Source organism: Schistocerca cancellata, chromosome 2, assembly GCF_023864275.1.
Source record: "Schistocerca cancellata isolate TAMUIC-IGC-003103 chromosome 2, iqSchCanc2.1, whole genome shotgun sequence".
Classification (NCBI taxonomy): Eukaryota; Metazoa; Arthropoda; class Insecta; order Orthoptera; family Acrididae; genus Schistocerca; species Schistocerca cancellata.
This window is the reverse complement of record NC_064627.1, coordinates 704,578,406-704,593,390: the sequence shown is the minus strand read 5'-3', so window position 1 is coordinate 704,593,390 and position 14,985 is coordinate 704,578,406. Positions and strand designations below refer to the sequence as shown.

Here is a 14,985-nt window from a genome sequence, read left to right as displayed (position 1 = left end):
TTGCATGTGGTTTTCTGTGGCTCTCTTCTAGTTATCTTTTTGAACTTACCAGGTACTGTGCCTCCTCAGTTATGTAGAAAACCACACAAACGCAAACTATCACTCACATTGTTTGTGCAAAAAAAAAAAAAAAAGAAGTAAATACTGCATTTGACAACTAGAATAAATTCTCAAAACATGTTTTACTCAGCATGAAAAACTTACATAACCAGCGCTGTGTTTATACTAAAAAGTGAAAACATTTCAGCAACCCAAATGTGAATGACTGTGTCAACTAGCGCTACAAGAGGCCAAGCACCAAAACACACTAAATATAATTCAACAAAGGTGACACGATGATCACAACAATCAGAAAAATGCATTTGCGCAGTAGACACAGTTTGAAAATGGTTGTTGTGATCGGTAATAATATATTTATTCGAACTAATCTAGTTACTTCCATCAGCCACAATGCCATGTAGAGCTTGGCAGCGGCGGGAGATATGGCACGAATTGTTCCAACTGTTACATATTTACCAGTTCAAATCCACTGAGTATAGCGCTCTGGTGTAAAGAAACTTAACAATGTGCAATTTATAAGCACTACTGGACAGCCAACATAATTTTTTTCTCCATGAACACTTTTTTGTAATGCATAAATCGTGGGAAAATTATAAATATGTTGACGCAAAATCAGGTGCAAATTAACATTGTGGACATAGGAAATGATAAAAAAAAATGTCATAAATGACAGGAAAACATTAATTCCGGGAACGTAAAAATGGGGTTATACTGTTCAATTGTTATGACCACATAATCCCTGATTCACAGGGACGGAAATGGAAGAGCTGTCCTCAACAGTCCATCGGATATAAAAATCAATAACTCAAGAATGAAAGGAGATATTGTTCCACTCTCAATTTCAAACAAAATTCCAATGTCTTGTCTACATTTCATATACTGCAATGTAGGCGCTAAAATCCACAATACACAATTTATCCCATGTGCAAACTCCTTAAAATTTCATGCAGTGGTTTACTTCATATGATGCAGCACAGTAACTATGACATATACAGGGAAGAAATTGAATTTTTTATTGAGAGAAGACTTCAGACTGTAAGATGTGCAAAAATCAAATTTTTTTGGCAAATACTTCCTTAAAATTGGATGATAAGTATTTCATAGTGGCCGGAATGTTGTTTCTCAGCACAGATTTCAGCATTTGCTGAGAAGTACAATCACAACAAAGCTGCACTCAGCACAGGATGCAGAGATCACATCTGTAGTAGCTAAAGGGTTAAAATTGGGTGTCTGAATGGGACTCAAACCTTAGCGAGAAAGGGCTCCACCAACTGCACAACTCACGACCCATCCTCATAGCTTTAGCTCTGCCAGTCCCATTCTGCGACCTTCTGAAGTTTACACCAGTTCCCTGGTATACCTTGCAGGACTAACACATCTCAAAGATTGGAAATAGCAGAGAAATGACTAGAGCATGAAGGATTGTTTTCAGAATGAATTTTCATTCTGCAGAGCTAAGAACTGCTTCCAATCCACTGTTCATTCTTAGTGACAGAAAAATTTACTAAAATCACCAGCCACTCCTCAATACGCAGCCAGTCTCAATCGACACTGTTAGGACACATTTATATATCAACAAATTCCTTTATTATGGAGTTCCAATGTTTAAGAGCATGGATTCAAATTGCTGTTTGTGTATCTGAATTTTACGCTCATATATGATTACACAGTAAGCTATTGCAACTTCGTAAATTTTTCCAAGACATCAAAATCCATTAATGGAACCTACTTGTGTAAGAAATAACGCCGCCGATGAAGAAATGATCGGCCACATATCTCACACTGGAAACGACTTTTACGGCGTTTGCCCCTTGGACGGCCTTTTCCTTTTGCTTTGTTTACAATTACGAGCTCACCGAGATCCTGACCTTCAGGTGTTTCGAGATGACCTATAATTTCAGCTCCTACAAAATAAAAATCACCTAATTATAAAAGAAGTTTAATATGATTAGTAACATCTGTACATAAAACATTTTAATAACTGCTCATTTTAGAAGTTCAAAGAAATAGGCTGTGCTCTGAGATCCCTTTGGAAATTTTGTATTTATTTAAAAAACGTAAAACCTACCTTCAACAGCATCACTGTCAGCTTTTATTTTCTCTTCAGATTCTTCACTTCCTTCATCCTGGTCATCTTCATCTATAACTCCTTCTTCTCTAAACATTCTTTCCAATTCTTTACCACGAATCACTTCAGTAAACCTAGACACAAGAACATTCATTTATTCAGCCATCATATTCCGAAGATTTTATCACAAAAAAAAATCCTGAGAGGTGCAAAATGGCTCAAGCTACCCATTAACGAAGAGGAGCAGCCATTGAACACAACATTAACTGCTAGAAGCTATTTATCTATTCCCAAGATAAAATTTGATACAGTAAAATTAGCAGGATAGTTGCTGCTTGAATAAAGCTTCCTCTTCGTCAGTTACTTTAGAGACTGCTCTTTATTTCCTATTTTTGGATTAATATTTAAACAAACATTTTTTACCATAAAGCAGTTATCTACCTTCCGTAAAAACAGACCAAATGTGATGTATATTGGTACTACTTATGATAAAAGAATGTAACTGTCTATATTAAGCATTGTTTGAATAATTTTACACTTGTTGCATCTATTTCCCATCCTCCTTTTTGATCCAGTCTTTGGACCGGGCTTGCAAAGTTAAAAATAGATTTATATTTTTGTCTTTTTTTAATAATTCATTCAGAAGCGTCAATACATTTTCTCAGATTTAGTTCCCAATGATTAGTAATGCTTCTTTGTATGATAAGTCTCAAAGCAGGGTACAACACATAATGGAACATTTCAAGTTTTGCATTGGTATCTGGTTTCCCCGTGTACTTTCTGTTTTGTGCAAACCACACATCTGTGCATTAGCGTACTTTTCTGTGAATCTTCATTCACAATAACTGCCGGAAAATGTCTCCCTGTGAATCGCAGGGGATTCTTGTCATCGTAGCACCTCCCCCCACCAGCTTTTTCCCGTTCTGTTACCGACAGGTGGAGAGCATGAGCATTTAAAATGCACAAATACAGAATGTGAAAAAAATATTTCTTGTACCATTCCACAGTCTTAAACACTGATCACAATGAGCTCAGTAACATGTCACAAAGGTCAACTGCATCCAAACTCTAACTGTACTCTACAATACACTGCGATTTCTTTTTTTCGTCAGTATTTCCGTCAGTTTTCTCTGTTTCAACCATTTGTGTTGTGTGCCTTGTGGTCAACATGAACATCTTTCTCTTATTGCACCACTCGATAGCACGGATCTTGTCAGTAGACTTAAACTCAGTTCCTCCTCATTTTAATTTCTTCTGGAGTTTTGGCATGTTGCACCTATTCTTACGAACAGTGCCACATGCGGCTGTTCCATGGTTGTGAAGCCAAAGGAACAGGTCTGGGCTGGAGTACCAATTAAGAGACATATATAATGTGACCCGTTCCAAATACAGTCCCATAAGAGTTACCACAACGTCACCAATTTTCCCTAAATTGTGGAACCCAATTTCTGTTATTGCGCCTGTATATACAATAAAATCCAAAATATAACCACTCTGACAGTCACACAGTAAATTATTATTCTGAATCTACTTTGCTTGGTTGGAATAAATTGCTTAAAAAATAATTGTCCTTTGAACAGCAGAGGCTTTCATCTATACAAAGCTTGTGATGTGGACGAAATGAATTACGAAATGTCTTACGAACTCTATCAACAATCGTCGTAATTTTAAATAGACTGTCACCTCCAATACTTGCAGAATTATCACTGAAGTGTAGCATTCTTAGAAGTAGACAAAAATGGTCTTGGGACATAATTTCGCTGAAAACTGGCGTCTCCAAAAGTGTATCTGTGGATCAATAATCACTTAATTTTAATTTCTTAACTTGCACCGTTAGAAGACAAATAGCAACAAAACAATTCATTTCCTCAAATCCAGTGTCTTTCCATTTTGACAGTCAAGAATTCACACATTCTGTAGTATTTTCTCTGGTGTAAACATAAAAATGATTTGTTTCATCTGCAATAAATTGCAACTGTTCTTCACACATAAACATCACAAAAAATGAAAGAATGCTTGAGTCAGTATCTATCTGACATTTGTGTCCTGAACTCGAGTGATCAAAGTAATGGTTTAACAGCTGGAAATCTATTTCTTTCCAGTCAAACATGTAATTTATGCGTGCTCTTTTCCAAACCGTTTCACTGTCACTTTGATTCCTCAGATTCAGAGCAACTGTTGACTGTAAATCTTGCTCTCCCCTCTGATGTAAAGAGCTGGACCTACAGCTTCGAGATTCTGTTGAAGACTCATCACTGCTACCAACATCAGATATTTCACATTCACTGTTGCTACTAGTGAGCATATTCCGGATCTCTTTATCTGTGCAACCATGGTAATGTGACATTCCTCCTGTAGAAAACAAGAAAACTGATGGAAACACGGGAACCAAAGTCTAATTCTGCAAAGAGGGAACACAGCAACAAACACATGCACACTCTCAAACTATACTATGGTTCTAAATAGGAAGGTTGGTACTGATTAACCTCAATGGTAGGACATTCAAGGGATAAAACAGGACATTACAATATCTCTGACTTAATTCAGAGTTCAGCTATCTATACCGTCTGGAGATTTTCGGCAAACATTGCCAGTTATTCCAAAATCAACTCTGGCCAATGAAATCAATGCATGTTTGAATCAATCATTTCTTTAACAGCTGAAACCGCACTGCAGTGTGGTTCCAGTTGCCTGACACTGCAGTTGTGTGTGTGAGTTGCATTTGTATGTGTGTATGTGTGTGTCTTTTTGTTGTGCCTATCTGACTCAACATCTCCGCTATATGGTGGGTAGCGACTTTCTTTCTCACAATATTGTTACATCCCAACCTTGATTTTCCATTGTTTAATAATTTCTTTGCTAGAGCTTGACTGAAGTGATCTGTAATGTTCACAGAAAAAAAAAAAAAAAGTAAATAAAGACCGAGCAGGGCCTTTTTCAGCTAGTAATGTGATACTTTGCGCAGTGAGAACTCACCTCTTAGGAACTTTTCTTTTCCTACGCCGCCTGCCATCCAAATCTCCTTCGTCATCTTTTGATTCCTCTTCTGGCTCTGGGGACTTTTCTTTAACTATTTCTTTTTCCTTTGCTTTTGCTTCACTTTTCTTAGGACGACCTTTTTTGGGCCTCGGCCTATCCAAACCTTCCATTTTGAGACTGATTTCGTGTTCTGCACGAAACAATGCTCCTGTTCCATCTGCCATGACTGCAAGTGACATGAACAAACAAAGTTACTAAGCACAAAATATTAGAACGTACATTTGTCTATGCTTGTGAACAGCAAAGTTCTAAACAGATAACATGTACTGACAGATGAGAAAAAACACAATTTTCAAAACCTCCAAATGCTTTATGGAGGGTAGTATTACATAGTATATTATGCAGTTTGCATTTGGTATAAAATGCACGGCAGGTCAGTGCTCCTTGACTGATAAATAAAGATTTAGTGGTCTCTGAGGATTTCATCCAAACTGACAAGATTTGAAAACCACTAAGACTTTATTCGAGTAAGCTTTGGCTGAAAGCTTAATGAATAACAGTCTTTTCGTTGTGCCTATCTGTAACTCAATGGGTCATCTTTATGGTGAATAGCAATCTATCTTCCCGTATTTCTTGTTATTCAAGTATACATTTTATTAAGCAAAGCACTGGTAGTTAATTCAAACTCACAAAAGACTAGCTGTCTGGAAAGTCACTGAAAAAGAAAAGGGAGTATTTAAAATAAGAAGGCATCAAATCATTAACACCATCTCTGAAATACAGTGCCATTCATTTTTAAAGACAGAACAAAATCAGTAACTTTTCACCTGGTGGAAGAATACAGTAAACTTCACAACTAAAAAATATTTAATGTAATGTATTATATAAGTTGCACACTGCTATGAAGAATGATTTATTGACTGAACTAAACAATACAATCACAAAATGAGGTAAAAGATAAGAATTTAAGTAACAAGGGTCTTCAGATGTTTAGCGTAACAATTTAGCAATGCTTGATGAGAGGTGTGATGAGGATTGAAATGGGAGGGGTGGGGGGCAGCAGCAGCAGCTGGTTTTAAGTAGCCAATGAGAGAGAGAATGGCTAACAGACAACACATTTTGTAATGATTAACTGACCCTTAGTTATCATGTGTGAATTGAATATGAATGTATGATTTAGCAAACCAAAAAGTCATATTCCAACCAATCTTACAGTGACAATGTTTCACAGACAACTAGCTTTTTTCTTCTTCTTCTTCTTCTTCTTCTTCTTTTTTAGGTCTGCCCATGTCAATATTTGAGAGAGCAACAAAGGCACATCTTCAGGTGCAAGACCTTTAAGGACAGCTAAACATTTTAGCACCCCGAATTTCCTGTTATAATATTATAAGAGGTTGGGGACGGTCCTCAATATCCCCTTGTGAACTGGGAAACTAACCCTGATGGACAAGTGTGTGCTATAAATGACAGTCTCAGAACCAGTAGTACAATCTTTTTATTCCTTTGTGGATACAAGGATCTACACTGTGGTTACACTTACACGATGGGCTTTACTGGTCATAGCTTGTTACTCATTATTTGTAATATTGTTCTTCCTGCTGACTCAACTTTTCTTCTCATCAGTAAAATAATATCTGTATGAGGATAAGATCATTTCACCATAAATGTATTAGATGTGTTTACAAAATTCTTTATCCTATAGAAATGATGTATTAGTAAATTTTCATTGTAAGAACAAAATATGAAACCATAATTACTATTTCTCCATTAAGAAACCACTCCTAAAATATGATTTATCAGTTGATTCTTTTATAACTTCTCAATTTTTTTCTTTAAACTTTACATATTTGTTGCAAAATGTACCTATAGAATGCTGCCAGAATACCATAAGGACTACTATGCAACATATCACTGAAGTGTTTCTTGAATCTGTGATTGATTTCGACTGCAAGTGTTCACATAATAAATTTAGATAGTAGTAAAATGAAAGGGCATTGCAAAGCAGGTAAATTCGTTGCATACATTATTTTTGTAGACAGACTAGAGTAGTGTAATGTTGGATCTTTACATTATTGTGTGAATTAAGTACCTATGGAGTAATCCAATTAGTGGCTGTTCTGACTTTGTTAATTAATAAATGACTTATTTCAAACTTAACTAATAAGTAAAACAACATATTAAGCAGCAGCATCTCTTAATGATCACTGACAAATGAGGAAACCGTTGATGTTGGTCGACAACTGACATGTATTTACTGCACTGATATTTATATAGGCATGATTGTAACTAAATTGCCTTAACACTTAAATGGAAACAGAACAGACCCCTTGGGGACACTCATTAAGAAGGCTTCACAGCATGCTACTGTTCTCTGGCCATAAGAATGATAACAAGAATTTAGACAAAATTATGAAAAGCATACATTGCTACTCACCATATGGCACAGATGTTAAGTCACACACAGGAACAACAAAAATACTACTGACATGTAAGCATGCAGCTCACACAGACGTGACCACTGTCTCTGGCGCGCGCGTGTGTGTGTGTGTGTGTGTGTGTGTGTGTGTGTGTGTGTGTGTGTGTGTGTGTTTTTGTTTGTTTTGTATATATCAGAAAAAGACCTTCTGGCTGAAAGCTTACATGTTTAGCAGTCTTTTGTTATGCCTGTCTGCAACTCAACATCTCTGCTATATGGTGAGTAGCAATAATAATTTAATTATTTACTCATTTACAACTTTAAAGGAAGAGGAATCGTCCTTTCTCTTTTAAAATGACATCCTACCACACCTTTCTTTCTGTTTCGTAACAGCATTATTCAGTGGAATTTTTCTCCACCTTTATTTCTCACTCTGTCCAAATCACTTCTGAGGATCCAACCCAGGTTCAGAGTGACCTGCTCCTCCCCACTTTCCAACCTTCACCAATCCGGACATGGAGAAGGAATACATAGTTACAAAATCTAGGATTGATGAAGCGTTTCCTTTGGCATTACGCAGCATTTTACCTCCTGAAGAAAAATTATGGCCAGCCATTCTTTTGCCTAATAATTTTAATAGTTTTCACAAGTAAATTTTTTGCTTGATATAATTCATTCTGTGTTGTATGAAACAATGTTGGACCCCAGTTTATGTTGTCTACAAACAATTCTCTGCTTCATACTGATAAGGTGAAAATAGTTTTCCCAATACCGGCACCAGTGCTGCTGACACTCCCCACCACCACCACCAATGAGTGATCAATACAAATAAAGACTTGGGGAACAGCAAGAGGTAAACTAGAATTACATGCACTGTATGCAATATAACAGATGCAATTTCAGCAGCAGTTAACTTTAATGTGCTTACTCTGTATAACGACCCTGTTTTCTCCATCGTAACTTGCTGCATTCGGGTCCTCAAGAGATGCAGATGTAAGCAAAATTTCTGTAGCTCCCAATCCAGCTTTCTCAATTTGTTTCTGATGTTCTACCTACAACAAGCAGTTCTCTTAAAGAACAACCATATATGAGTTTGGGATGGAATCATCTGAAATGAAATCTTAGTAAATTTAAAATGATATTACATCAAAAGGAAACAAAAAGGAACAATTCAATTTCCAATCCGTCAACAAAATACAAGTACTCACAACTGAAGTAGTTAGTCAAATGTAACATTATACCTAAAAATTCTAAGTAGGCCTATTTCTTAACAGTTTTTTTTTTTTTTTACATAAAACAGACATTTCCACAGCATGTTATGAAAGGCATGCACGACTGACTACTAGTGGTCTCTTGCATTCATTTTAGGCAGCACAGCCATAGTCTGGAAGTTCTGTGATAATACAGAATAGTGTTTAAATCTTTTCAGTGGTTTAAATAATACTGTTTCTCCACTAGTGCAAGATGACATAAACCTTCCTGTTAAAGGACTGTCTCACAAATAGACATGACTTGTACATCATAAACAAATTAAACAAGACAAAAGTATAATAATTCACCAAAGGATGATAGCATGACCACTAAAACCCTTAGTGGTTTTAAAAATAAAAGTGACTAAGCATTATATCAACAACTGTTTGTATCTGATTAGTTACAGCCCTTAACAAGGAGTGCATTATGGATGGCAAATTTATTACTAATAATACTGTTGTCACTGTTATTGTTGTTTTAGATGAGAATGCTTTCTGATGCGGTTAGAAATGCTATTAGGCCTATAGCATTAAGCAGGTCTCACATGGCATTTAGTTCTGAAAACACCTAACTTTGCCTTTTTATACACAAAAGATATCAGGTTTTTAAATTGCAGTCAGTCATACTGATGAATTTTAATTGAAAAATGTTAAAGCATTAGGAAAAAACTTCATCTGCAACAGCTTTTAATAAGGAAACACTCCCGTTGTCTCAAAGAGTTTCAATTGAACTTGTGCTGACTTTTGGTACATATGCTGATTCACAATCTGCATCAACTTCTGGACTCTACGAATTGCGTGACAGACAATACTTTTCATTTTTCTTCATACTAAGGTTTCTTTTTATTCCATTCAGTGGTGGAGCATAATATTACTGCTTTTAAGTCTCTGTGTGAGTTGTTATTTGCTTGATATCTAGGGGGTAGATACATAAGAGGCTGAAGAACTGAAACAGTGTATAATCTGAAAGACTGTTCTTGAAGTTTCCTACACTGGTTATCAAGATATATGTAGTACTATTCGAACGAATGCCAGCTAAGAGTTTACAGCATTTCTGTTACACTGTGTTGCCAGATCAACAAATATGTGGTCATTTACATTCCCCTTTTTGTATATGCTTGATGTTGTATGTTAGTGGAACCCAGTATGGAACTTTAAAAAACTCATAAATATTCAGCATGTAACCAATTTTACAAATTAATTTGTAATGTGCATGTAAAATGACTGGTTCTGCATCATTACAATTTATTGCGCAAATGATCCATGGAACATGACTGACTATACACTTGAGTAGGATTCATGTATGAGCTGTGTAAGCATACCGTAAAAAATCTCTTCTGCAGAAGAGCAGCTTCCCAGTATCCTACCAATTTACTGCAGCATGCCATTTGCTTTACATACGGCTGAGCCTATTTGGTAATTCAACTTTATATACCGGTATATCTACACAGTGACATGTTCAATACACTCCTTTGTACTCATTCATTCACTCATACACTGTGATCCATAAATCCTGTACTAAAGGAGAGCCTTCAAGGCATGGAACAAGTCACATTATACACTAACCAGAAAGTAGCAGTCACTGCAGGCTAGTTCCCAAAAACATACTAGCAACCAAACTGGTTTCTTCTATTTTTGTTGTGGAGGATATTGAATGAAAAGTGAAATGTTTTCCACACAGTCAATACTTTCGGAACTCATATTGATTTCCATGGAGAATGTTATGTTCCAGGCCAGTCAATGCTCGACCTCCGAATACATTCCAGTATTCTGCTAAAAATAGATGCAAGTACAAGACAGCTGTTCTGGGGTAAGTTGTGCTCTAGTGTGGAATTAATTCACTTCCAGATTCTATGTAGCACTTGCCAGGGATTTCTTAATTCAGTTGAACCTTAGGCCTACTGAGTTCTAGTGCTTTAAATTATTGTCCAACACAAGTTATGCTGACTGCTGTGTCACTCATCTCAGTATGAACATACTCACTGAATACTGGCAGAATTCCTCAATTTGTCTTTGAGGAGGAACATCTGACCACAAAATTACGTATTTCAGTTTCACTTCATTTCCTGTTTCACTCACATGTGTCTGGACATAAGTTTTTGAGAAACAGACAAGCAAGTTTATGCTATGTGCTAACAGCACATGTAACCACTTCAAAGATGTTTAACTACTATCTGATAACTCTTCATCTGAATATTAGCAGCAGCAGCTCAAAGCTATATGGGGGAAATAGAGTAAAATAACAAAAAATAGTTGATATATTTAGTTAATTCACATTTCAGAATACTTTCTTTTTCTAATACTAATCTCACATAAGTACCAAATACTCCCTTCTTAGTTTCCAGCTTCTGTATATTCCCTCTTCCATCAAGCATGTTATACACACAATCCTGTTTTCTTATGCATTAAGTTTCACCATTTTCTAAATTATTCTTCAATACAAAACTTTTGTGCTGCAACTGAACATTTGCAAAATCATCAACTCAATTGAAAGGACAACAAAAAGTCACGCAAACTGTTACAAATACTGTGAGGTCCTAAGTGTCACAGGTCTGATACACTAGATTTTTCCCATAAAAAAATTTCATCTAATAACATACATAATAGTTCCACACTAACAAGAATAATCTTCTCAAAAAATCTCATCAGTGGTAATATCACGATTGTCTAGTCACAGATGACTGATTCTCAAGTACACTTATGTATACGGACAAACTTGATATGTTCAAAGCTACAATATGAGGGACGTATAGCTTGACTTTTATGATCATCACCAACAGTAATTAATTCACTACCTACAAAATAAATCAAGAAGACAGAAAGGAAAGGTAATAAGAAACAAACTTAAGAAAATGTATGCATTTATATGATCCAGAGGATCTTCTCCCGCAGATCAACTATAGAACTAATTGAAAGGAATTCATTCTTTTGTCTGCACTGTGGCACTGTAACAAAAATAAAGAACACACAGGAAGGTTTATCCAACTAAGAAAGTTGTGGAACTGTAAATGCCTTCAAAGATACTACTGTGGTGACATGTTGTAACAGAGTAAGACAGAGACTGGAAAAATAAAAAACAGGTATTTTGCTTGAGAACTGAGAACACTAAATCTACTGATGAAAGTCTTCGTTTCTTTGCCATACACACAGGTGTTACAATGACAGTGACAAATCCTTCTGCTGTTTAACCGCAGTAGTTGATATTTCACTGAAAGTAAAGCTCCTGATTTAAAAGTACAAATTACAGAAACCTAATCGTCGGGCAGGATACTTGGCCAATAATTCTGGTCTGTTACAACTCTCAATCTTTCAACATTACGCGCAACCAAATCTAAAATTAACAATTGCTTACCTGTTGCTTCCACAACTCGCGAATTTTTTTCTGCCCTTCCACCAAAAGATCAAAAAACTGAACAGTGGCCTGCAACTGTATGTTACACCCGGGGCATATCGTCCTCGGAAGCTTGCCATCATCACAAACCTAGAAAAAATGTTTACAACGTCTAACACTCGTTTCTCAAAACAATTGCTAGCAAACAGCTCCAATCAAGAGCGAACACGATTTCTAAAGATTGCCATTGAATGTCAACTAGCACCAGAATACTTCTGTATCTGATGACAAAAATGTTGCATATAACCAACGTTACAACGAACACCTTACGGAATTTACTGTTTGGACATACAACTGATTTGTGTAGTGGAACTAAGAACTACGTAATTTCTACGACGACGATGATCAGTACACTCCCATTTTCATGTGAATAGGAAGTCAACTGAAGTACCATTTTTCACTATCGCCTACACGCACTCACCTTCAGTGGAAGGTACTTATTTATAAGGGTACTTAAATCTGGCTCTGAATCTTCGGAAGAATATAAAAAAACTCCACTGGAATTATTTTCAGCACATAACCTACAATACGTAGAATCGTACAGTTGTACTTCCATGATGGCGGGCGGTAAATATTGGAGATGACCAACATAGTGTATCCTCCAATAAGATGCAGCATTAGTGACAGAGTTCCGTTTCTTTAGACGGGCCCACGCATTGGATCGCTAGGTATATGATCTCACCGCGGTTTCTTCAAATGTGTTTATGTGTAATAATATAATCGAAAGGGTAACACCAATGTTTTGCACCAAATTAGATGTAGATTTCACACGGTACGTGCATACGATCAGTCAATCCATATGAATATATAATACCCGTAATTCACAGCTATACGTGCAATTTCAAAAACAAAACAAAAAAATGATATTTTATTAGCACTACGTGAGGACACAATAATTTTTTTAAAGAGCTGAAAGGTCATCTACTGATTTTGGTTTTCGGGGTTTGGCATTTTGAAGCAATTTGCATCATAGCAAATGTCTCACATCACTGGGCAGTGCTGTTTTCCACTTGGAATTTTTTCCTCTCTAATATTGATCACCCCTTGCCTTGATATTGCTATTTAAATGTGTTTTGTATAAATTGTACTCAGTTTCTCATAACGACAATGACTCGTCAAATAACACGCCTTCCTCTAGGAAGCAATTTTCCTCGGCAACCCATAGTCCAGTACGGATTTGACACATGCATGTATACGCAGGCCATTTCTACGGTTAGGCAAGATCATGCGACCGCGTAGAGTGGCAAAGTTTTAGGGGCAGCAAAGAGCGGAAAAAAATAATTTCAAATCACACAGCGAGAAAATTGAGCAAATGAGAAAGGGGAAAAATTAAAACACAGTACTGTTTTTAGAAGCGTAAGGGATAGTTACTTAATAAGTCTTTAATAACTTTGACAAAAATAAACACATTGCGGAAACAAACATGACCTTGATTCACCCACGAGGGTTGGAACTTAAATAGTGGCAACTATTTATTCACAACCGATACAAAAGCGTTACATGTTTGCACCTTTTACTATCCTTCAACGTAGTCACCAGCGTTGTGTAGAACCCGTTGCCAGCCTTGTGGAAGGCGTAGTATACCGTTAGCAGAGCCTGTTCTGTTGATGGTGCGAATGGAGCGGTCTACTGCCTGTCGAATCTCTGGAACAGTTCTGAAGCGAATGCCACGAAGTGGTTCCTTCATATTCGGAATCAAATCAAAGTCACGTGGACTTAAGTCCGGGAGTATGGTGGATGGTACAGTACTTCCCAGTCCCATCGACCGAACAGAGCAGCCACAGCTTGTGCTGTATGCGCCCGCGTGGATTGCGCAGGAAGTGTCGCCGCTTCTTTCCCAGAGCTGGTCGCAGGTGATGCTCCAAAAACGAACGGTAATACTGTGCATTCACGGTCTGCCGTGGAGGAGCGTAATGCGTTAGGATAACACCACCACAGTCGTACACGAGAATCACCATAACTTTAGACCGCTCCATTCGTACCATGAACAGAACAGGCTCTGCTAACGGTATACTACGCCTTTCACATCGCTGGCAACGGGTTCTACACAACGCTGGAGACTACTTTGAAGGACAGTAACAGGTGCAAACATGTAACTTTTTTTGTATCAGTTGTGAATAAATAGTTGCCACTATACAAGTTCCAACCCTTGTATGTCGAGCCCTGGGGCAGGGCTCCTGCTCTGTCTTGGGATCATGTTGCTTTGATTATACCTCTCTCAGTCCCTCTTTTTGTTTTTACCTCCGCAGATCATTTGTCATGAGGCAGACGAGTTGAGGACTGTCTCCAGAAAATAATGACGTCTGATCACATTAGTTAAATGATTAAAAGTATATAATGGGAGATTTGCGTCCTTGTGCCGTTGTCTGTTGGTGGCGAGGGTGAGGGTTGAAGGTGGGGGGGGGGGGGGGGAGGGAGGAGGCGCCATTATCCAATTCTTGCGTACGGCGACAAAAACACCTTACAACGGCCCTGGTTCACACATCAACATCTTAAACGTGCAGTTCACCTAGCGGTGTACAGTGTGACTCGCAAGTCTATTAACATTGAAAATTCAGTACTTCACGGAAGCATGTATGAGAGAGATAAAAATTGACGCATATACTTGAGGTTTACTGAAACCAAAAAAAGGACACAAAGTAATGAACATTGGGCACTGCATATGATACAAAAGCAATAATTAGCGTAACAATTGATTTTTAACAAAGAAGATATTCTTTTTAACAAGTGCTTAACATGATGGCCGTCATTTAGCAACTATACCCGTAGTCGAGGGACATGGTTGTGAACAGCCCTGTACGGTATATCAGTACGCTGTCGT

General features: G+C 37.3%; 1 protein-coding gene across 1 annotated transcript in view; it reads right to left on the bottom strand.

Moving 5' to 3' along the window:
- LOC126162493 (zinc finger protein 599-like) overlaps positions 1-12,755 on the bottom strand; it is a 64,740-nt gene extending 51,985 nt beyond the window's left edge. Inside the window, exons 1-6 of the mRNA XM_049919037.1 lie at positions 12,586-12,755; positions 12,126-12,254; positions 8,452-8,575; positions 5,105-5,333; positions 2,129-2,262; positions 1,790-1,964 (exon numbers count right to left, since the gene is read on the bottom strand). Of these exons, the coding sequence (XP_049774994.1) occupies positions 1,790-1,964; positions 2,129-2,262; positions 5,105-5,333; positions 8,452-8,575; positions 12,126-12,254; positions 12,586-12,720 (926 nt within the window). The 5' untranslated portion in view covers positions 12,721-12,755. The remainder of the gene's footprint in view (positions 1-1,789; positions 1,965-2,128; positions 2,263-5,104; positions 5,334-8,451; positions 8,576-12,125; positions 12,255-12,585) is intronic.
- Positions 12,756-14,985: the final 2,230 nt, after the last annotated feature.